General features: G+C 40.3%; 1 protein-coding gene across 2 annotated transcripts in view; it reads left to right on the forward strand.

The window, feature by feature from the left end:
• The window catches only part of BIN2 (bridging integrator 2), a 353798-nt gene that overhangs the window by 218111 nt on the left and 111687 nt on the right, over window positions 1–24000 (forward strand). For both annotated transcript variants that reach the window (XM_044083439.1, XM_044083440.1), the window contains 2 exons: window positions 13461–13536; window positions 20393–20475. In XM_044083439.1, coding sequence (XP_043939374.1) covers window positions 13461–13536; window positions 20393–20475 — 159 coding nt within the window. The remainder of the gene's footprint in view (window positions 1–13460; window positions 13537–20392; window positions 20476–24000) is intronic.

The raw sequence follows: 24000 nt of genomic DNA on the forward strand, positions 1-24000 counted from the left end.
GGTGACGTTTTCACCAAACATGTCTGCTAGCAGGTTGACGATGTCCTCAGGTTCAGTATGAGTGTTACTATCCACTATTAATTTGGTACAAAGCTTGGCCTTCCCTTTTAGATTTTGAATGTAACTAAAAAATGTCTTCTGATTATCCTTAGCTAGGGATGCTAATTAAGTTTCAGAATTAGCTTTAGAGGACTTTACAAGATGTCTAATTTGCTTGTTCAAGCTGTGGCGGCTGTTCTTCCTCTGCTGAGTCCATTCCTTCTTGTTCTTTGACAGCAGTTTCTTTCTCTTGCTGTATAAACTATTTATGCTAGATGTCCACCAGAATGGCTTGTTTTTTGTGAGGACCTTGTTTTGATCCATTCTGGTATGGCTGACTCTACATTTGTATAGGTGTTTATACAGGGCATTTGTGTACACCTCCATATAGGAGTCATTGCTGTCAGTGATGGTAGGGGTTTTGAAACTGTTTATGCCATCTCTTAGGAGCCTAGAGTTTGCTTTGGGGAAATTTTTCAACCTTTTTGCTATGGGGGTCAGGTACAATCATTACTTCAAACGAAACTGATTTATGATTGGACTTAACCAGGCAGGATCCCACACATTGCGTGTGTGTGTGTGTGTGTGTGTGTGTGTGTGTGTGTGTGTGTGTGTGTGTGTGTGTGTGTGTATCTCTGATTGTGAGTGAATGTGTGTGTATGTGTGTGTGTCTATATCTCTGGTTGTGAGTGAGTGTGTGCATCTGTGTATCTGTGTGCATGTGTGTATCTGTGTGCATGTGTGTATGTGTGTGTGTATTTGGTTGTGAATGAGTGTATGCATGTCTGTGTGTATGTGTCTCTGGTTATGAGTGTGTGCACGTGTATGTGCCTATTGTTGTGAGTGTGTGCATGTGTATGTGGGTGTGTATGTGTTTCCCTGATTGTTTTGTGTGTGTGTGTGTGTGTGTGTGTGTGTGTGTGTGTGTGTCTGTGAGATGTGAGATGTGAGAATGTGTATGTGTTTGTGAGTATGGGTGCATGACTGTACATCCACGCACGTGTGTTTTTGTGTGCTCTATGTGTTTTGTGTATATGATTGTGTGTCTGTGTGTCTGCTGGTATGTATGTGTGTGGGGAGGGGTATCCCTCTCTGTAGCTTGCCTGTGCAGTGCCACATGCACTATGTTGCAACTACTTGGTTCCTGTGCCCATATCTGATAGTGGCATCATGAGGTACACCTTGTAAATCATGTGAACTGTCTTGCTGAATTTGCAATGTACACAGTAGACTTGACAGCACTGGTATGCTATACAGAGACAACACAGATATATAGTGGTTAGTGCTGTTACCTAATAGTGCTTGGTTCTTCTCTTTGGTCTTGGCTGGGGTGCCTCATGCATGGAGATTGCATGTATTTCCCTGGAAGCTTCAGTTCCCCTCCTCACAGCACAAAGATAGGCAAGTTGGTGGATGCCTGGATTGCCCACTAGGAATGTGTGCAGCATGTATATTTGTCCCGCAGTGTATTGGCAATACATCCAAGACTGGTTCTTGATTTGAACCTGTTACTTGTCATGATAGACTCTGAATCTCTATGGCCCTAAACTGTATTACCATGATCCTGAGCATGAATGAAAAATGAATAAAAGAATCATTGAATAAATGAATGATATTTATTTATTTTACATTTGTTAACCGGGCTAGTCCAACTGGATACATGTCCATTTTCAGTGGAGGCCCGGGGAGAAAAGCTCCAAGTTAAAAGACATTCTATAATACATATTGAAAAATATACAGAAACAGAAACATCTAATACAAAAAAACAATTAGCACATGACATAAAATAGAATTAATCATCTTCAATGTAACAAAATTTACAAAAAGCACTGAAAGAAAATGAGTAGAAGTGTTCAGCATGGTAATTAGTACTCAGGAAAGACAGTGTAAGGAATTGAGAAAGGAAGGTTAGTTTAGAAAATAGGTCCCTGAGGATTTCTGAAAGAGAATATTATGTTTTGATGGTAACAGATAGTTTGAAAACACCAGTTAGTCAGGGTTGGTACAAGAGCATAACCAGTGGTTCGAGAGGAAATGTTTTAGGTTAGTTTTGAATAGTGGGAGAGAGGTTAGGGTTGTAAGGTTTTGTGGTAAGTGATTCCACATTTTACCAACTGAATTAGAGAATATGGAGTCCCCTGCTAAATTATTTGATAAGGAAGTGTGAATCAACATTTGTTAGTGGAGCGTAGATTCCTCTAGTTATTATATGGCGTTATGAGGGTCGAGAGAATTGTGGTGTTGTTGGGTTGGTGTAGGGCTTTATGGGCAATTATAAGTTGGTTAAATTGTAATAGGTGAGGTAATTCAAGCCAGCCTAGTTGTTTTAGATTCTGACAGTGATGAGTCCTGTATCGAGAGTTAGTGGCAAATCTGGCAATATTATTATATGATCTAGCTAGTTTGTTGAGATTATTTTTAGACAGATTGGTATATATGGGGGAAGCATATAATAGGGTAGAGATTAAGTGGGTTCTAGCTATTGTGGTTTTGGCTAGTGGTGTCAGGAAATGTTTTATTCTATAGAGGGATCCAAGTTTTTTGTTAATAGATTTTATTGTAGTGTTTATGTGAGTGTCGAACTTTAGTTGATTATCAATTGTAATACCTAGGAGTGTGGTGGTGGGGTCTGGAGAAATAATGGTACCATTGTTGGATGTAAGTGTGAAATTAAGAGGGGGAGACAAGTGAGAGGGTGTAAAGAGCAATAGTTTGTATTTTTTTGGGTTGAGAAGAAGACAGTGGTTGGAGAACCATTGTTCTATAGTGGTGAAGGATTTTTGTGTGAGAGAATGAAGTTCAGTTTGGGATGAAGCAGAACAAATGATTGTAGAGTCATCAGCGTATTGAATGCAGGTAGAGAGTGGAATAGAGAGATGAAGGTCATTTATAAAAATGGAAAACAATAGTGGACCTAAAATGGAGCCCTGTGGGACACCTAGGGAGGTGGGAAGGAGGTCTGAAAGATGGTTTTGCCAGAGAACTGCTTGTTTTCGGTTTTCCAGGTAGGATGTAAACCAGTTCATAGCAGGATTATCAAGAGATAGCGTCTTTAGTAGGTGGAGGAGAAGTTGATGGTTGACCATGTTGAAGGCTTTAGACAGGGCTACAAAGAATGCTGAGGAAAGAATATTATTGTTGCGATTTTTGTTGATGCAGTTGGTAAAGGATAGCAAGGCTTGGTGGTACTGTGGAATGGCCGGAAACCATGTTGACAGTTAGCTAAGAGATTATAGCGGAGTAGGTGGGTTATTAATTGTTTGTGGATACATTTCTCCATTATTTTAGCAAGTGGAGACAGTAGAGCTATGGGACAATAGTTAGAGTACTCAGTGGTGTCACCACCTTTATGAAGAGGAATAATGTGTGAGATTTTCCAAATGGATGGGGTAGTGCCTTCTTTTATGGTTCTATTGATCAATATGGAGATTGGGTAGGCAATGGCTAAGGCTCCTAGTTGGAGGTATTCTGCTAGTAATTTATCGGCTGAGGGGGTAGTAGGTTTTAATTTTTGAAGTAAGGAAGAGATATAGGAGGTGGGTATAGGTTCAAGGTGGAAAGGGGGAGGAGTGGAGTTTGCACTGGGCAAATTGGAGGTATCAGGGTTTTGTTGATTTGCTAAATTTAGTACAGCAGAAGTAAAAAAAGTATTAAAAGCATTTGCTGTTTGTGTTGGACAGTCAGGGTTGGAGCCTAGTGAATTAGGCATGGCTACTTTACCTGGGGATAGAAGTCTGTTTATAGTAGACCAGAACTTTTGTGGTTGCTGAAGGGATGATTTTTGAAGTTGGATATAAAAGTTCTTTTTATCTTGTAGGACAGCTTTTTTTGTTATGTTTCTTTGTTGCCTAAAAGTTTGGTGATCAATTTTGTCTTTTGTGGTACGCCATTTAGCCCAAGATTTGTTCCTGCCAAGGATTAGCGTCTTAGTCTGATTTGAGAGCCATGGTGCCAGTTTATTTTTCATTCTTATGGAACGCATTGGGGCATGATGATCTAGGATTGCTAGGAAAGTGGTATTGAAGTAAGTTACTGCTTCATTTATTGGGAGGGACTTAAGTGGTGACCATTTACATTGTTTAAGTTCGGTTAGGAACAGTTCGTGGTCAAAATGTTTTTTGCTACGGACAGTTCTGATTGAAGTAGAGATATTTAAACTTGTTTTATGTCTGATTATATATATTAGAGAGTGATCACTAAGGTCATCTGGGAGGGTTCCTGTTGTATAGTTTTGGATATGCCACATTGATGTATCTGATGTGATTCTGACAGTGGTGTATGGCTCTCCTGTGACACATATAACAATTCCCTGTTGTGCCTGTGCTAGTTAGTATAGATATTGTCTAAAAAAAGTTATAACAAGGTAATGGAAAACACATGGAGAGTCTTCTATGAGAGAAGTTAATGGCGACACTTATGAAAAATGAGGTGGCGATTCTTAAAGGGAAAACAGGTAAGTACCTTGATAAGAAATGGAAAATTTGGGAGGAAATATATCAAAGACTAGAGATGGGGGAAGGCATAAGAATCATTAAAGAGGAGGGGGCACAAGATATAGGTGGTCAATCAGAGAATAACAGACTCATTCTAGATGACCTAGAGAAGATAAATTTGATAGCATCCTTGGGGATCAGTGAATAACCCATTACTTTCCAGTAAACTGAATATGCTCCTGATAGGAGAGACAGGCTGAATAGCAAAGGAGATGGTGCTGTGAAGATAGGTGAAGGCTGCCAGCCTAGCCAGATAGAATTTTGTAGATAAGTATGTCATTTGTAAATATTAATATAAGCCACAGGCTTGTTCTCTTAAATGAAAAAAATGGTGTTAAATATGGAACTGCAAAAACGTAACAGTGCACTCTGCTGTAACGAAGCTGATAAGTCAATTCTTTGATGTCAAAACTCAGAGCCGAGATGTCTAGATAAAGGCAGTCTGCCTATTGTTTTGAGGCTATAGTTAAAGGCTAGAATGTGCATGTATAATTTATTTTATTGCTCTGCCTTCCTGACCAGCTGCATGATCAAGGGCTATTAACCACTGTGAGTCTGTTAGCCTACAACCAGAAAGAAATGATGTAATCTGAAATGAATCAGTGGTACTGTGTTATCAATTTAAGGACAGAAAGAATGAGAGCATTTGAGCATTTGTCTTGAGAACATCCAACTCATCACTCTGCCTGTGTCTGTGTGTAAGTAGGATCTTAGACGTTAGTGTTTCCTCTTAGAAATAGCTAGGAAATAGGAAGATTAGTCTAAGTGTTTTTCTGTGTTAATGTCAGAAATATTCTACTGTATTATTTTAAGCATTTTCCTGTGATCTCTGAACTCTTGACTAGCACTGTGTAGTAAGAAGCAGTGTCTTGTTTTTTTATATTATTAAATAGTTTTAAACCTTTCAACTGTGACTGTTTTGTGTAGAGATAATTTAAGCTCTAAAAGTACATTGCATATATATATATATATATATATATACATATATATATATATATATATATATATATATATATATATATATATATATATATATATATATAGAGTGATACTGTACCAAGTCACTCCAAATAAGTCTTGACTGTTAGGTTGCACTTACCATTTGGGTAATAATACTGCACAGTAATAACTGGACACCCTTTCATAAGGGTCTTTGAGTAGCTGATACATATTAGCTGGGAGGTGGCAGTAATTTTTACTGTATAGTCTGGTTAAAAGGGGGCACAGCTGGAGAATTTGTGCCAGCCTTCCCCAGGAGTGTTTGTGTGGCTGTATATAACTCTTATCTCAAAGTGTTTGTGTGTGTGTGTGTGTGTGTGTGTGTGTGTGTGTGTGTGTGTGTGTGTGTGCGTGCGTGCGTGCGTGCGTGTGTGTGTGTGTGTGTGTGTGTGTGTGTGTGTGTGTGTGTGTGTGAGCTACTTGGGTAGGGACACAAAGCACTGGTTGGACAGAGAGGGTGTTGGAGGTTTTAGCTTGGCCATTTGGCTGAGATCTTGACCCTATACCTGTGTCAGTGGGGAGTCTTGTTGGGGACCTGGAGAGAAAGGGAGAAACCAGCCCCAGATTGACAGTGATCTTTGTGTGCTCTTAAGGGAAATTGTACTTTACTGTGTGTGTATTTGTTATCCTTTCCTTATATGGATGCCCCTCACTGGTGTTAGTGGTGAGGACTGAGGCTCCTTGATTGCTGGGCCAGTGCACGGGCATCACATATTAATTGTCTGGCAGTGGTGGGATATCCACGCCACATATTAATTTGTTGGCAAATATTAATTGGCTTGTAGTGGTGCGGGTAGAGTGAATTCCTGTAGCTTGTGTTTAGTGATCACTGAAGGTGTTTTGCACTCTAAATCAGCCATGCAGTCAATACTCAGAGTTCAGATCACAATTGTTTTATTTCTGTTCTTAGCTTAGTTAGTCAGGGAGAGCAGGCAGCATGTCAGCAGAGGAGTACAGAAAGCTGACAAGGAGCCAGCTGGGTGAGATGTGCCAGGTTAGGCGACTGGTGTATGGAAACCTGACTAAGGCAGATCTGATTGCAGCCTTGGTCACAGCTGCATCAGAAAACAGCAACCAGGAGGATGATCAGACTGGCAGTGGAGATGTACCACCCTCAGAGAATGGACAGCTCAACCTTTCTGCAGAGGACTTAAAGATCCATCTGGAGCTAAAGAGACTTGAGTTGGAGGCCAGGCATTTGGAAATAGAAGCAGCTGAAAGATGGAGATGCCTGCAGGCTGAGGAGAATGAGAAACCCCTACGCCTGAAAGCTAAGGAAAAGGAGAGGCAGAGGCAGCATGAGAAGGAGATGCTGACTCTTCGCTAGAGTCATGGAGGTAATGGGGAAGGGAGTAAGTGGATCCCAGAAGCACAAAAGATCAGTAAATTTCTTCTGTAGTTTAAAGAGGGGGATCATTTTGATAGCTACATTCATATGTTTGAGAGGGTATGTAAACAGTATGATGTTGACCAAAGGCGCTGGGTATGGTTCCTGACCCTCTTACTCCATGGTAAAACTGTAACTATGTAGTCTAAACTTGCTGATTGTGAATATTTTGATTATACTGCTGTTAAAAATAACTTGTTAGAATGTTGAAAGCTAATTTATAGGAAAATGTTTTGTGAGCATAGACACAAGGCAGATGAAAGTGCGTGTGAATATGTTGCTGAACTGAGCACTTATTGTCTTAGGTGAGTGAGTGGATGTCAGGTCACCACTTTTGAAGGGCTGGCAGACCTCTCGGTGAGGGAACAAGCCCTTAGCACTTTGCCTGAGGACATGAGGATCTGGTTAGCTGATAGACAATGTGCTACTTCAGAGGAGTTGGGGAAGAAGGGAGACCTATACCTAGCAAGCAGGGCATCCTTACCCAGGAAAGGGACCACCAGTACTGCTCATGGGTCTAAAGGAATCCATGGTGGGCAGCACAGACTCCCCCAACAGAATCTGCCAATAGCAGGGGAAGCCAATAGTCCAGGTACATGTCCAGACCTAGGGCTAAATGTTTTGAATGCAACCAGTGGTACCATGTGGCATACAGATGTCCATGGATGCAAGGTGGGGAACAAACGGTGAGAGAGTCAGTAAGTGGGAAAGACAAAATGCCAATAGTAGGTTGTCTTGAGACAACAGGGGTACTGAACTACCATCCTGCAGATGTCCTGATAGGGAACGATTTGGATGAGGCAGTACCATGTGTTTATGCAGTTACACGCAGTTAGGCTAAGAAGCAAGCATGTGAGTCTGGTAGCCTGGGGGAGACCCAGACAAACTGCATACTTGCAGCTAGGACTGGTGAGGTGGTTATTTCAGGGAGGGAGCTACACTGTAGCAGTGAGACTGAATGCGAGCCACAGCTGCTTGTGGGTACTGATGTTCCCGTGGAGAGAGTAACTGCAAAGGTACAGGTGAGTAGTAGTACCCATGCTAACAGTGAGGCACCACTGTCAGAGGATGCCAGACTTCCTGTGGAAGGGGAACTGGGAAGGATTACAAAGAGAGAGAGAGTTGAGACAGGCTCAGCTCTCAGACCCTACATTGAAAGGCCAGAGCCAGATAGCTAGTAAGGCATCTGATTCTCAAGGTAAGGGGGATTCTGTATACTGGGACAAAGGGTTACTATATATAGAGTGGACCCCTGAGGGAGGGCTAGAAGGTGAGAGGGTACAGCAATTGGTAGTGCCTAGAGCCTACCATCTGGCACTTCTAGCCATAGCCCATATTCCCTTTGCAGGTCATATGGGCATAAAATGTACAAAGAGACGGATTATGCAGAACTTCTATTGGCCTGGAATTTCCAGAGATGTAACTGGGTACTGCAGGACCTGTGAGCAGTGCCAAAAGGTAGGCAAGGCAAGAGACAATGTGCAGGCTCCTTTGATACCTTTGCCTGTGATTGAGGATCCATTTCAAAGGGTAGCTATGGATATTGTGGGGCATCTGAGTACCCCAAGTTCCACAGGAAAAAAGTATATCCTAGTAGTAGTGGCTTATGCTACACGATACCATGAGGCAGTGGCTCTGTCCTCCATTGAGACAGAAAAGGTGGCAAATGCTTTGTTAGAGGATTTTAGCTGTGTAGGTTTCCCAAAAGAAATACTGACTGACAGACATGCCAATTTCATGTCAGACCTGCTGCTAAATTGTCTGTGGAAGTGCTGTGGTGTGAAGCACCTGAAGACCACCCGCTACCATCCCCAGACTAATGGTCTGGTTGAGAGGTTAAACTCTGTGATCAAGTCCATGCTACAAGCATTTGCAGACCAGTTTAAGAGGGAGTAGAACAAATATTTGCCCCATCAGTTGTTTGCTTACAGGGAGATTTCCCAGGAATCCACAGGTTTTTCAGCCTTTGAATTTATGTATGGGCATAGGGTGAGGGGACCTCTAGATTTAATTCAAGATGAGTGGGAAGGTGAGTGTGAACCTCAGAAGGAGTCTGTTGTGGCATATGTCCTAAACCTCAGGAAAAGGCTCAGAGAACTCATGGGCTTAACCCAGGAGAACCTGGCAGAAGCCCAACAACAGAAAAAGGTGTGGTATGACAGGAATGCTCAAGATAGAGACTATGCTGTGGGGCAGCAGGTAATGGTTCTCATTCCTGTCAGACACAATAAGCTGCAAGCAGCTTGGGAGGGACCCTACAAGGTGGTAAGACAGGTAAGTGATGTTAACTACATGGTGGAACTGCTAGGCAGGATGCAGGGGCACAAATTCTACCATGTTAACATGATGAAATCTTACAGTGATATGGATGCCCTTGTGCTGAGCATTTGCAGTGGATTGCAGGGGGAGTCTGAGGGAGATTTGGTGACTGATCTCCTCAGTGAGGCTTGGACTTATACCTCAGTGGAAGGGTTAGCAATGTCACAGAAGCTATCCCCTACCCAAGTTTGAGAAATCCTAGCAGTGTTACAGGAGTTTGGAGACATGTTCACTGGGAAACCAGGGTGCACCCACCTGGTGCAGCACCAGGTGGATACAGGACCCCAAAGGCCTATTAGGCAGGCCCCTTATAGGGTGTCTGAGAGAGTCAAACAGACTCTGAGGGAGGAGATACAGGAGATGTTGGAACTAAGGGTGATTCAAGAATACAACAGTCCCTGGGACTCCCCAGTGGTGCTGGTGCCAAAGAAGGATGGGACAAGCACCACTGGGGAGGTCCGGTGGTGTTGGTGCCATCCTTCTTTAGCACCAGCACCACTGGGCCTCCCCAGTGGCGCTGGTGCCAAAGAAGGATGGCAGAACCAGGTTCTGTGTGGACTACAGGAAATTAAATAGTCACACAGAGTCAGATCCTTACCCTATGCCTAGGACAGAGTGAGGCCCTAGAGCAGCTGGGTGGGGCTAAGTATCTTACAACCACTGATCTTACCAAGGGTTACTGGCAGGTGCCCTTGACTCCCGGTGCTAAAGACAAGTCAGCCTTTGTGACTCTTTTTGGCTTGTATGAGTTCACAAAGATGCCCTTTGGGATGAAAAATGCCCCCAGTGACTTTCCAGAGGCTGGTAGATCATATCCTTGCAGGAGCAGGAGGGTTTGCCCTTGCTTACCTAGATGGTATTGACATCTACAGCCATTCCTAGCAAGAGCACCTTCAGCGTGTCAGGAGGTGCTGGGCAGACTACAGAGAGCAGGGTTGACCATTAAGCCCAGCAAATGTCAGGTGGGTATGCCAGAGGTCTCCTACCTGGGACATAGATTGGGGAGTGGTAAGATCAGGCCAGAACCTGCCAAAGTGGAAGCCATTCAGTCATGGCCTGCACCTGTAACCAAAAAGCAGCTGAGGGCATTCTTAGGGACAGCAGGGTACTACAGAAAGTTCGTCCCCAGTTATAGTACCAAAGCTGCTCCCCTCACAAACCTGATGAGGAAGAACACGCCAGACAAGGTAGTGTGGACCCCAACATGTGAGTAGGAATTCCAGGAGCTTCAGGAAGCCTTGGGAGGACCCCCTGTGTTAGCCAGTCCAGATTACAGCAAAGAATTTGTTGTGCAGGTGGATGCTTTGAACCATGGAGTGGGGGCTGTACTTAGCCAGATTACTTCAGAGGGAGAAGAGCACCCAGTGGATTATCTCAGTCATAGGCTCCAACCCAGGGAGGAATGCTATGCAGCTGCAGAAAAGGAATGTCTAGCCATAGTGTGGGCACTGCAGAAATGTCAGCCTTATCTGTATGGAAGAAAATTCACTTTAGAAACAGATCACAATCACCTAACATGGTTAAACAAAGCCAGCCAGAAAAATGCCAAGTTGCTAAGATGGAGCCTAGGGTTGCAAGCATATGATATGTCAGTGCAGCACCACAGTGAGATTAGCAATGCCAATGCAGATGGGCTCTCAAGACAGGGAATGGGGTAAGGTATACTCAGACCTAACCCTCTCAAGCAACGTTTTTAAAGGGTCACTTGAAAAACTAGCTTGAGTTATCGGGGGGGGGGTGTGAAGATAGGTGAAGGCTGCCAGCCTAGCCAGATAGAATTTTGTAGATAATTCTATCATTTGTAAATATTAATATAAGCCACAGGCTTGTTCTCTTAAATGGAAAAAATTGTGTTAAATGTGGAACTGCAAAAATGTAACAGCAGTGGACTCTGCTGTAACAAAGCTGAGAAGTCAATTCTTTGATGTCAAAACTCGGAGCCGAGATGTCTAGATAAAGGCAGCCTTCCTATTGTTTTGAGGCCAGAGTTAATGGCTAGAATTTGCATGTAGAATTTATTTTATTGCTCTGGCTTCCTGACCAGCTGCAAGATCAAGGGCTATTAACCTCTGAGAGTTTGTTAGCCTGGGAACCAGAAAGAAATGATGTAATCTGAAATGAATCAGTGGTACTGTGTTATCAATTTAAGGACAGAAAGAATGAGAGCATTTCAGCATTTGTCTTGAGAACATCCAACTCACCACTCTGCCTGTGTCTGTATGTAAGTAGGATCTTAGACTTTAGTGTTTCTCTTAGAAATAGCTAGGAAATATGAAGATTAGTCTAAGTGTTTATCTGTGTTGATGTCAGAAATATTCTACTATATTATTTTAAGCATTTTCCTGTGATCTCTGAACTCTTGACTAGTGCTGTGTAGTAAGAAGTATTGGCTTGTGTTTTTTTATTTATTATTAAATATTTTTAAACCTTTCAACTGTGGCTGTTTTGTGTAGAGATAATTTAAGCTCTAAGAGTACACTGCATGTATATAGTGATACTGTACCAAGTCACTCCAAGTAAGTCTTGACTGTTAGGTTGCACTTACAATTTGGATAATAATATTGCACAGTAATAATTGGACACCCTTTTATAAGGGCCTTTGAGTTGCTGGCAAATACTGGCTGGGTGGTGGCAGTGATTTCTACTATATAGTCTGGGTAAAAGGGGGCACAGCTTGAGAATCTGTGCCAGCCTTCCCCAGGACTGTCTATGTGGTTGTATATAACTCTTATCTCAAAGTGTGTGTGTGTCAGCTACTTGGGCAGGGACACAAAGCACTGGGTGGACAGAGAGGGTGCTGGAGGTTTTAGGCTGCCCACTAGGCTGAGATCTGGACCCTATAGCTGCGCCAGTGGGGAGTCTTATTGGGTACCTCTAGAGAAAGGGAGAAACCAGCCCCAGACTGACTGTGATCTCTGTGTGCTCTTAAGGGAAATTGTACTTTACTGTGTGTGTATTTATTATCCTTTCCCTATATGGACGACCCTCACTGGTGTTAGTGGTGAGGAATGAGGCGCCTTAATTGCTGGGCCAGCGCATGGGCATCACAGGTGCAATCAGTGTTGAATCTAGACAAACTGATATTGAATTGGAATTATGTAACTTCTAGGACTGGGTTGAGCCCTGTGTGCTCAGAATATATTAATAACTGATAAAGAAGAAAGGGACCAACCACCAGAAGAGAGCTATGCACCATGCAGGAGGATTGCACATTCCTTGTTTGATTTTATTTGTTAATAAAATGTTTATTTGAAAAAAAAAACAATATGGGGGAAAGATAAGGCTGAAAAAAGAATTATCAAGGAAATGGGGCAGATATCAAAATGACAGACCTTGATAGAAAAGAGAATGGTGAGGCGTATGCAGCGTTCAAATACTGTAGGTGACTCATCAGTGTAAATTCTAGGGTGGGAACTGCCAATAAACTGCAAAGTGATTACTTCAACAGTCACTCCTGCCACTTTTAAATAAGATTTTCAAAGAGATAGTAGTGACAGTGAAATGTTTCTTTATGGAAGCTGTCTCCATAAGCATTGTGGTTCATTTCTGCATGAAGGGGTAGGGGGGATTAAAGGGATTACAGATGTGAATAATGGCTAGCAGGGCAGATCAGTCAGTATGTGTGGAGCAGTATATAAACTTGAGTTGCTAGGATAACCTTTAAGGCTTGTTTTTGTCCTGGTGTTCTCCATATTGTTTAGTTTTGAACACAGCATCTTCTCCTTTAAAATAATCAGTAGCATTCTAACTGAAACTGTTCTGGCTTAGTGGTTAACATCTAAAATTCAAAGCTTGAAGGTTCAAACCAAATCAAGGTTATGTCATATGAAATAATTAATTTAACCTTTCAGTACTCCACTTTATTTGCTTTTATCTGCATCAGCCAATATTGACTGTTCTTTAACTCATTTTCAGCTGAAATGCAAACATGGTCAAGCATTTTCTTTCGGACTGTGAAATTGCATCCCCCTCTGTAATAATTAGCATTCTCCCCAAAGTCACACAGCTCTAAGAAGAAGTCAAAATCCATCCATCAGTTTTATCTGTTATGATCATATATGTTCAGTTGGAAGCAGATTCCTTTAAAATTATTACAGATATTAGAGGAGGTGGACACCCCAGGGAACTGTTGTGCTGCATTATCATGTGCATTTTATGAATGAAAAGATGAATGATTGTACAAATGACTACATATGAAAATATATATTTTTTATCATTTACAGTCGCATTGGCTGCTACGTGACCATTTTTCAGAACATTTCCAACTTAAGAGATACTTTCTACAAAGAAATGAGTAAGGTAAGACCGGTTCTACATTAAAATCATGCATAACAGCAGGCAGGGATAACAAAGACATAGTTTTAAGAAAAGAACTGGAGAATCGAAGTGAAGCATGCAAATTTTATCAAACATTCCTCCCAGGTCATGAGTAATATGGGTAAAGTGGAGAAGCACAAGTAACTCAGTAAAATAGAATCAGAATTTGAAAATACCTGAACTAGATGACAACCAGAATTAGAACAGTATCAGAAACATTTCTGATGTAAATCCACTCATTCTTTCTGCCCACATTTGCACTCCATTTCCATCCCAGTGACTCTGAGCACATACAAATTCTACAGCCATTATGACATTGGCAGCAGTTCCCATCCTGCACCATTCCATTCATCTAAATGTTATGTGTATGGAGCTGTTGAATGGGAATGCCCCCAGAGCAGTTCCAAAGCCACCAAAGAGTGCATTAGGAAGGCAATCATTGCTATCAGAATTTATTCTTGATACTTGCACCATTATAATGGACAGATTTAGATTCAGTACAAATCCCATCAGAAAGCTTCAGTCTAACGTACAGTTAATGCATCACTGCAGGCGAATTCACACACATGCTGGGTCCCAGTGATAGCTTCACTGTTTGGATCATGATGCTAAAATGATCTCCTTTTAGATGAGCTGCAGCACAGAGGTCAGTAATGCCAGATGTCAATTTGGTCACTACAGATCATGTATGGGATCCCTTCAATAGCAAGAATAAACATATGAATCCTGGGAACATATATGCTAAGCTCAGGATTGCATTTACTCCAAGGTACAGTGATCTCTGAGTTAGTGTATATATATATATATATATATATATATATATATATATATATATATATAAAAAAAACAGGAGTTATGAATGTGCAGACCCCTCCATTTGGAGGTGCATAAAAATGCTTAAACAACTTTACTGCAAGCTTTGAAATTTGCTGTTTTCCTTAGACACTCCCACATTATTTGTCAAAGTGGTGGGTCTCACAGTTATGTGTCTTGCACTTTCATTAGGGATCACATAAAGATACAGTAAGTCCATTCTATAAGCACACTACATGCCTGTGCTAGAAGCAGAATACATGTATGCTCTGTAGACACTCAACATGTATGCACTATAAGAATACTACTTGCCTGTGCTATAAGCAGACTACATGTGTGTTCTGTAGGCACGATACATGTATGCACTATAAGCATATTATTTACCTGGCTATAAGCAGACTATATGTGTGTTCTGTAGGCATACTACATGTATGCACTATAAGCATATTATTTACCTGGCTATAAGCAGACTATGTGTGTGTTCTATAGGCATGCTACATGTGTACACTATAAGCATACTACATGCCTGTGCTATAAGCAGACTATGTGTGTGTTCTGTAGGCATGCTACATGTATGCACTATAAGAATATTATTTACCTGGCTATAAGCAGACTATATGTGTATTCTGTAGGCATGCTACATGTATGCATTATAAGCATATTATTTACCTGGCTATAAGCAGACTATATGTGTGTTCAGTAGGCATGATACATGTATGCACTATAAGCATATTATTTACCCGGCTATAGGCAGACTACATGTGTATTCCGTAGGCATGCTACATGTATGCACTATAAGCATACTACATGCCTGTGCTATAAGTAGACTATATGTGTGTTCAGTAGGCATACTACATGTATGCACTATAAGCATGCTACCATGCTACTGTACTGCTTGCCTGTACTATAAGGATACCATATGTGAATGTTACAGGCATATTATCTCTTTGTGGTTTGACATACTATATGTATGTTTCATTAACATCCTACATAAGGAACCTCCTTGGCCTTCTTTCTCTTCATATAATTTCACCACATACTTCATCTTTCCTTAACTACTCTTTCCCAACACTATCCTGAACTTCTCAGGCCATCTATCACAGTCACTTTTTATCTCCTCACACTGACTCCCTTAGAAAGTTACTTTCAACTATATTCTTCAGCATCCCCTCCAGTCTAATCCCCAAACACTTTGTCCCTCCACGTTTCTTATCTTCTCCTTTCGTATTACCACTATTATTTCCTGACCCTCACCTGCACTGTCTCATTCCAGTTACATGCCAATCCAGGCTGCATTCCAAATATCTCAGACTCATCTAAAACTTTATCCACATTACATTCTAAGTCCTTCATCATCAACATGCAGTCCCCCTCAAACACACATAACTAAGTCTTTCTTGCCTCTGACGTCATTTTTCTAGACTTTTTCTCATCCTGACCTTTTGCTATTACTACTAACAAAAATGCAGAGACAACAATGTACATCCCAGTTTCATCCCCCTTTCAGCCTAACCTTCTGAAATATTTATCTCCTTCACTAACATCTCCACCCATTGGCTGTAGAATTACTCATATCTTCCCTTTTCTAGAACCCTATACAAAAACTATAACTACACTTAAAAGCTTTTTTTACATTAACTAATACCATTTCAGCCCCTTCCACCTTCCTCCTCACCATTTCATCCAAGAAAAATATTATTCCTTAAATAAATTTATGCCAGATTAGGAGTCTACTTGCAGGATACTTTCCTGCTGCCTGAACATTACACAAAGGCAGGCCTCACCTCAGCAGATGTGCACATACCAGCTTTGGTGCATGAACAGTAACACCTGCATACATAGCAGCGTCCACAATAATGAGAGCTTATTTTTGTATAACAGTAAGTGCTAACATAGACACCAGCTGTTCTACAACTCTGAACTGCACTAAGTGGGTAATCAGAAAATGAATGAAACGACAAATGAGTCTGAAGTAGTTCTACGTATTTTATGCTTCGCCTGACCTTCAGCTGAAGAAAATCAGTGAAATTTACCCTTACGCAGCTTTACCTTCCACATCCATGGCACTAGAAACAGTGTTACTGATTTGGCCCATTTTTTCCCCAAAATTTTAAAATTTATCTGTAATTTGTTAATCTAAAGTGGTGATCTGATCTAGCCATGATGTTTTTAACTTCAGGTGCAAAGGATATATATATATATATATATATATATATATATATATATATATATATATATATATATATACATACACACATATCTGATTTAATGTCAGAATCTCGAGTTGAGATGCCCCCAGATGGAAAACTCGAAACACAGATGTTCACATTTCCATCTGGCCGAACATCTCAGTGTTCAAAAGTTTATATTAGTGAATGCACTGTGCATTCGCTAATATAAACTCGAAAAACTGTACAGAGATTGTGGTACAGCGTAGTTTGGGAAATTCAACCCTTTCCTCACTGTAGTGTGGTCTTGGAGTTGGAATATATAGTTAGCAGGGGGGTTGGGGGTGAAGGGGGCTTGCCCCCCTTCAAAAACGTGATGTTAGGTATACGAGTTTCCTTTATCTTCTGAACTCCTATATGGACATCACATGATCTGTTCGGCAACAGTGTCGAATCTACTGAATTCGTTCAGCTGATTCGACATTGTGACTTGTTCGACATTTTGACTTTCGTTTTTTGTATTCGATGTGTCGAATGGAAATTATTTTTCCATTCCTCATTTTGATAGTAAACCTATATATTTTTATATATATATATATATATATATATATATATACACACACACACACACACACACACACACACACACACACACACACACACACACACACACACACACACATATATGTGTGTGTGTGTGTGTGTGTGTGTGTGTGTGTGTGTGTGTGTGTGTGTGTGTGTGTGTGTGTGTGTGTGTGTCTGTGTGTGTACATATGTAGAGAGAGAGGGAGAGACAGATTAGATAGATAGATAGATAGATAGATAGATAGATAGATAGATAGATAGATAGATAGATATGGATAGTTTGAAGTAAGCTGACAAACAGTATGTTTTGGAAGGCAGACAAAACAAAAAGACCCTTAGAAAGTCATGGATGGAACATGCAGCTCTGCACTGACAATGCTCAGAGGATAAGAATGAAACCCCTGACCTTTGAGATCTTAATCAGTGAGATCCCACGTGACACGAGTTCAATAGCAGTAAATGAGATGGCAAATAGAAATGGCAAAATCTGTTCAAGTTTGCATTTCAGTCTATTTTGATTCAAACTCATACTCGTATTTAATTAAAATGCTTCTTTTTCTTATCTTAACAATTTTGTAACAGGTAAATAAAATGTGACATGGAATAAATACAGGGGTGGGGATGGGAGAACTAGACCACAGAGTGCAATAACTTTGCCATTATATTATAAGCCATACGAATACGTTACAAACAGAATTATAATAAATGACACAACAAGCTGTCATAATGCAGTAATCCTTAAGCAGTGCTTTGGTTACATCATTAACAGGAGTACTGCATATATCAGAAAACATTAAATGGGCTGATCAGCACTTCAGCAGTGTTCTTAGTCCTCAAAACATCAGCTCTAGATATTTTGATTTGCAATGAGCAGCCATCCATCTCCATGAAAAAAATGAAAATGCACAAATATCCAGGAAATCTGAATTCCAGGAGAAACTGACATCTTCTAGGCCTTCATTTTGTGGAACTTAATTAAATAGGTTCATAGCTAAGTACAAGGTTAGCTCCCTTTTGGGGCCATTTTAAGTGTAGCCAGTTTCCCTTTTTGTACTTGAATTAATGTATCTTATTTGGTGTTAGATTGGCCTTACCCAGTCCCATGGTCCATAATTATGTATTACCCACAGTGGGAATAACTTGGTTCAAACCATGGATAACTTAAGGGACCCATGCATGAGGTAAATCATTTAGAAGCTGCCTCAGTCCATTAGTAGTACAGGAGACAGTACTGAGATAAATTTATTATTTCCCATTCACAGATCCAAATTATGGTTGAATATGGACAGGGCTGATCTTTGTTTTACATGGATGGGGAATCTGCTCTAGAGCAACAGTATCCTCTGGAAGAAATACCAGTCCCTCCAAAACCATTCTGTTGTTGTTGTAGAAGAGGTTCATAGGTTCATAGTATGGTACTAGGCTATCAGCCCTAGGGCCTATACAAGCCTAGCCATAACAATTCCCTGGCTATTTCTTCCCACACTATTTACTTCCCTGGACCCCTGACTGATGTGATTCCTGGGGTGAATTTCCTTTCTCCCATCCAATCATCAAGGTTCCTTTTGAAGAGGGCCAAAGAGGTGCTCTGCTTGACATGTATGGGCAATCTATTCCAGAGTCCGGGGAGTCTCTGGGTCAGGAACCTATCCCTCCAGCATGTTTTGTTTATTGTGATGATAAGGTTTAGATCCCTGAGCATGTGACTCTGAGGGATTGGGATTTCTTTAAGTGTAACATGTCCAACAGCTCTGGGTTTGACATGGCCTTGTTGTTAAGCAGAGATCACCTTGGAGTAGATGATATGCGACAGAGTATAGCTGGAGTTTTTTAAGGCGGTCAGCATAGGGCATCTGCTTTAGGCCTGTGATTCTTTTAGTGAGGGATTTCTGTGGCCTTTCCAGTTGTTGCAGATGTCTTGAGAGGTACATACCAAATGGAGCATTGTATTCTATAATGGGTCTAATGAGGGATGAGTACAGTGGGACAATGACCTCCTTTTTTCTGGATGAAAAGCCCTTAGTGATGAGGTGTGCCACATAGAAGGATTTCCTGACTGTTGTGGTGATGTGGTTATTGAAGGTGAGACCACTGTCCACCTGTGTCCCTAAGTCTCTTATTACACTTTCGGTGTTCAGTGTACTGCCACCTATGTGGTAATTCACGGGTACATGTTTTTTCCCAAAGGGGATAACTATACATTTCTTGGCATTTTGCTTGAGCCCATGGCTGTGGCACCAAGCATCTGTTTCTGTAAGGCCCTTTTGTAGAGTATCCACATCATTTGGGGATTCAGTAATGGCTCTCAGTTTGTAGTCATCTGCGAACTTTGTTAGCCAGAGTTCCTTAGTGTTGGCCTGTACTTCAGAGAAGTAGATGCCAAACAAGAGAGGTCCCAGGACTGAACACTGAGGTACTCCACTTGTCTGGAGCTGGATTTGGAGTCAGCTACTTTTACAGTGTGGGTTCTGTCTGTCAGGTTTGTTTAGATCCCTAGACCTGGTATTTCTGATGCCATTTGACTTGCTGATGTGTAGTAAATCCATCAGTAGTGGGTCGGAGGATACCTTGTATGCCAGACACAGGTCATCTCTTATCAGTCTGTAGAAATCTTGCCTTAGTACTGTAGCTGTCACTGTTCAATCTAAGTGAAAGCTTGTGAATAACACAATAGTTGTTCAGTGACTAAATTAAAAAAGAATTGAGTCTTGGCTTTCAAGTTACCACAGAAATATGCAGTATTTGAACTAATATATAAATGTCCTTAATTGGATTATTTGGCTTTATAAGTGCCATGTTATGCTAGCTAAGTTTACCACCCATTTGTATTTTTACAGGATGGGTCAGATTTTAGCAGTTGTGGCATACAAAAAATTAACAATATTAAGCCTGATACCTTGGCAGACATTTTTTTCTTACCTTTCATCAAAATATTGCAGAAAACAGTTTTAATAGGATGCAAACAGCAAATCTAATAAGAACTGTATGACAAGATTTTGTTCTGATAATAAACTGAAAATAAATCATTTCCATTGGCTGAGGTTGTGGATTGCTCTACAGAATCTGAAGTTTCAGTAAGAAATGCACCATTTTGTATTTGTAAATGTGCTTATCCTATATAAAACTTTCAGAGAAGAATGTAACAGATGAGCTGCAAATGACAAGGTTTAAGATTGATGATGATGATGAATATCTTCTGAACAACTGAAGAGGTATAAGTGCTCTTCCAAATATCAGTTTGTTAACCAGCTGGTGTATCTTTCTCTTTACAGCTGAACAATGACCTGTATAATATGATGACAAAACTGGAAAAGCAACACTCAAACAAAGTCTTTATTGTGAAGGGTGTATCAAGGTAAATACAGCACAAATGACTCGTTGCTCCACCATTTGTAATTAAGTCTTACATTTTTCATGCAGTCAGTGAAAATAGCCTCAACAATATAATGCCAGCTAAAAACTTTCCAGCTATAGCTTCAAAACTAGAGTTACTAAATATAACACAATTATCAAACAATATATTTACATATAAAAGGCAATGATTGGTAGAGTGCCCGTGAAGAAATATATGACATTTTATGTCTGTGGTACTTTCCTTCACTTTTTATATAATGTTAAAATTAATAACTTCTCTGTTTATTTGATATCTTTGCAGGTTATTCTAGTTTACAGTGCTAGATTATCGTTTACAGTGCTGTGTTTTAAAAATATTGTTTACCCCTTTTGAAGGAATATAATAAGTGAGTCTGACTGAAAGAAACTTATTCCATAAGACTAAAAGGTGCTTCCTGAAGCAGGCGCTAAGTTTTTAATATTAGTGTTATTTATTTTTAGTCTTAGTTTTCCCTGATCAAGGGTTAGCTGCCCCATCTAAGCATTTCAGGCATAGTCCTTCAAAAACCCCCCCCAAAAATAGATCATACATTTCCTTATTGATAAGGTAGAGGTCACCCGAAAGTAACATATAATAACAATGTAACATATAATAACAATATAAAGGTAATTTCTGAAGTTTTTATGCTGTTCGGCCTGTCTAGCCCTATTGTTTTTCTAGTAAGGAATCATGACACAAATTCAAGTTGTTTTACATACCTTGTTTAAAGGCTATGGAACGTAATGCCACCTTCAATAATGGGCCAAATCAATGTGGCTCCAAATGGCAGAAGGACCTTCCTAGAGAAATGAGACACGCCCTTTAGAATTAAATGGGCTACATTTTTTTTATTTTGACAAATACTCGCTAATGTTTAAACTGCTCTTTGCCATTGCCCCTACATCTTTAATGATAGTGCAAACATAATTTATGACGTTTGCCAATCTCATGATACTTTATTTACTGACATCCAAGATAAAGTCATTTTACTGTATGAAATATGTATTTTTGAAGACCATCTTAAAGAACTTTACTATATTTTATTGAAGGCATTATGTTATCCAGTTAACACTCATAAACATATTTGAATATCTAGAGCCTATATCACACTTTAATATCAATAAACCAAAGACAAAAGAGGAAGTACAACTATGCATTTTTATTTATTTATTTATTTATTTATTTATATTTTAAACATGCTTATCTTTTAAGTGTTTATTTTATATCAGGTGCATAGGCTGGTCCCCAACCACTTTTTCATCCATAACCCAAGCATAGCATGGAGCACAGAGAACTAAGTTTATACACACATATTACACTTACCTCCCCTCTTCACAAACCATCAGGTAATCTAAGACAGGAAAAGGTGAGTGCATCAGTATGCTCCCTGAAACAGACGACAAATTAACTTATATCAATTTAAGTTTGGGTGTCACGTGTGCCACATCTGTACAAGAGAGAAATTATACATAAAAACTTTGGCTTGTTCTGTGTTGCTTCAGTAGCTTAATGGGAGAACACCCATAACAGTGATCTGGATCGTCTAGGTTTGTTTCCCAGATGATGCATATTATTCTTTAATATTGTGCTCCTGGACTTTGACCAGAACCCTAGTATCTTTAATATAGCAGTGTAACTGAGTTCTGATTCAAGGATCATTTTGATACACTCTCCAGTTTCCTCTCTACATCTGAGTACTTAATATATCAATACCTCTTTCTGTATATATGTATGGAGAGAAGGGATCCGTAGCTAGATGGACAGAGATATACGTATATAGACAGAAAGAGAGACAGAAGGAGAGAGACAGAGAGGGAGAGCTACAGAAACACACAACACAGAAACACACACACAGAAACACACACACACACACACACACACACAGACACACACAGTCATTAATATTATTAGTGTCTTACTGTTTCTGTTACTATGTTTCAAAACTCAGACCATCATTAATATTATTGGTGTCTTACTGTTTCTGTTACTATGATTCAAAACTCACACCATCTGGTCAGAATTGCAGTCTGAAAGTGGTATTTGGCAGAAACTTGCCTATGAGACAGAATATATCCACTACAGTAACACGTATTTTTTCCCATTTGTGGAATGTCAAAGTAAAAAAAAAAAAAACACCTGATCCTCAGGGAAAACATCCTCTTGCTGTGTCATGCCAGGCTAATCATATGTGTGGAATAACATATCATCCTCTGCCTTTGAATGAATATATTGAAATCTGCAGCTTATAAACAGTGATTAAAGCTAGTGGAAGTTCACATTTCAGGTATATTTCCTTGACTGTAAGCAACTTATTCTGTCTTCCTGTTTAAAAGTAAATAATTTTTTACGGCTGCACATTCACTTTCCTCTCAGTGAGAGACTGCTGGGAATTTCCAGAATGTGCATTAAAACTGCAGGAATCAGCTATTATTCTTTTCTGAAGCAATCCCTGTTAGCAATCACTGTGAATTGATACCTTCATTTACAGACTATAAGTTGTTATCTGTCACCAAGATTCCTTACCTTTATTTACATGTCATAAGTTAACTATGACTGTGATTTCTTACTTTTATGTACAAACTAAAAGTTTGCTTTCATGATGATTCCTAACCTTTACTTACTGGCCACGAATTAACTATCACTGTTATTCCCTACTTTCATTTACAGACGATATGTTAACTACTACCATGACTCCCTACCTTCATTTACAGAACATAAGTTAACTATTACTATGACTCCCTACCTTCATTTACGGACCATAAGTTAACTATTACCATGACTCCCTACTTTCATTTCATAGGTTCATAGGTTCATACTAGGCTATCTGCCCGAGGGCATTTACAAGCCTAGCCCATCGTTTTGTGGCTTATGCCACCCCTTTAGTATGGGGAACTATACCCATTATTTTGCTGTGCCTCTGTCGAGCAGTGACACTGAGGTAATCCCTGGGGTATATCTGCGATCTCCCATCCATTGGTCAAGATTTCTCTTGAACAAGGCCAGCGAGGTGCTCTGCCTCACATGTACCGGGATTTTGTTCCACAGCATAGGGAGTCTTTGGGTGATGAATCTATCCCTCCAGCACGTCCTATTAATAGCCGTGTCAAGGTTTAAGTCTCCCGCCTTGTGGCTCTGATGGATCTAGATTTTTGAGGTGAAGCATATTCATCAAATCTGGGTTTGACATGGCCTTGTATGTTAGGCAAAGGTCACCTCTGAGCAAGCGGTAACTGAATAGAGCTCGAGTTCTTCCAGTCGGGCAGCATAGGACAGATTTTTGAGACCCTTTATCCTTTTGGTGAGGAACTTTTGTGGGCTCTCCAGCTGCTGCAAGTGTCGGGTCAGATACATTCTGAATGGGGCATTGTACTCAATCATTGGTCTGATGAGTGATGAGTAAAGGGAGACTATGACCTCCCTTGATCTAGATGAGAATCCCTTCATGATAAGGTGGGCAATGTAGAAGGTCTTCCTAACTACTTTAGCTACATGGGTGTCGAATGACAG

The sequence above is a fragment of the Protopterus annectens genome, chromosome 9.part0, assembly GCF_019279795.1.
Source record: "Protopterus annectens isolate FY-2018-M chromosome 9.part0, PAN1.0, whole genome shotgun sequence".
In the NCBI taxonomy this organism is placed as follows: Eukaryota; Metazoa; Chordata; order Ceratodontiformes; family Protopteridae; genus Protopterus; species Protopterus annectens.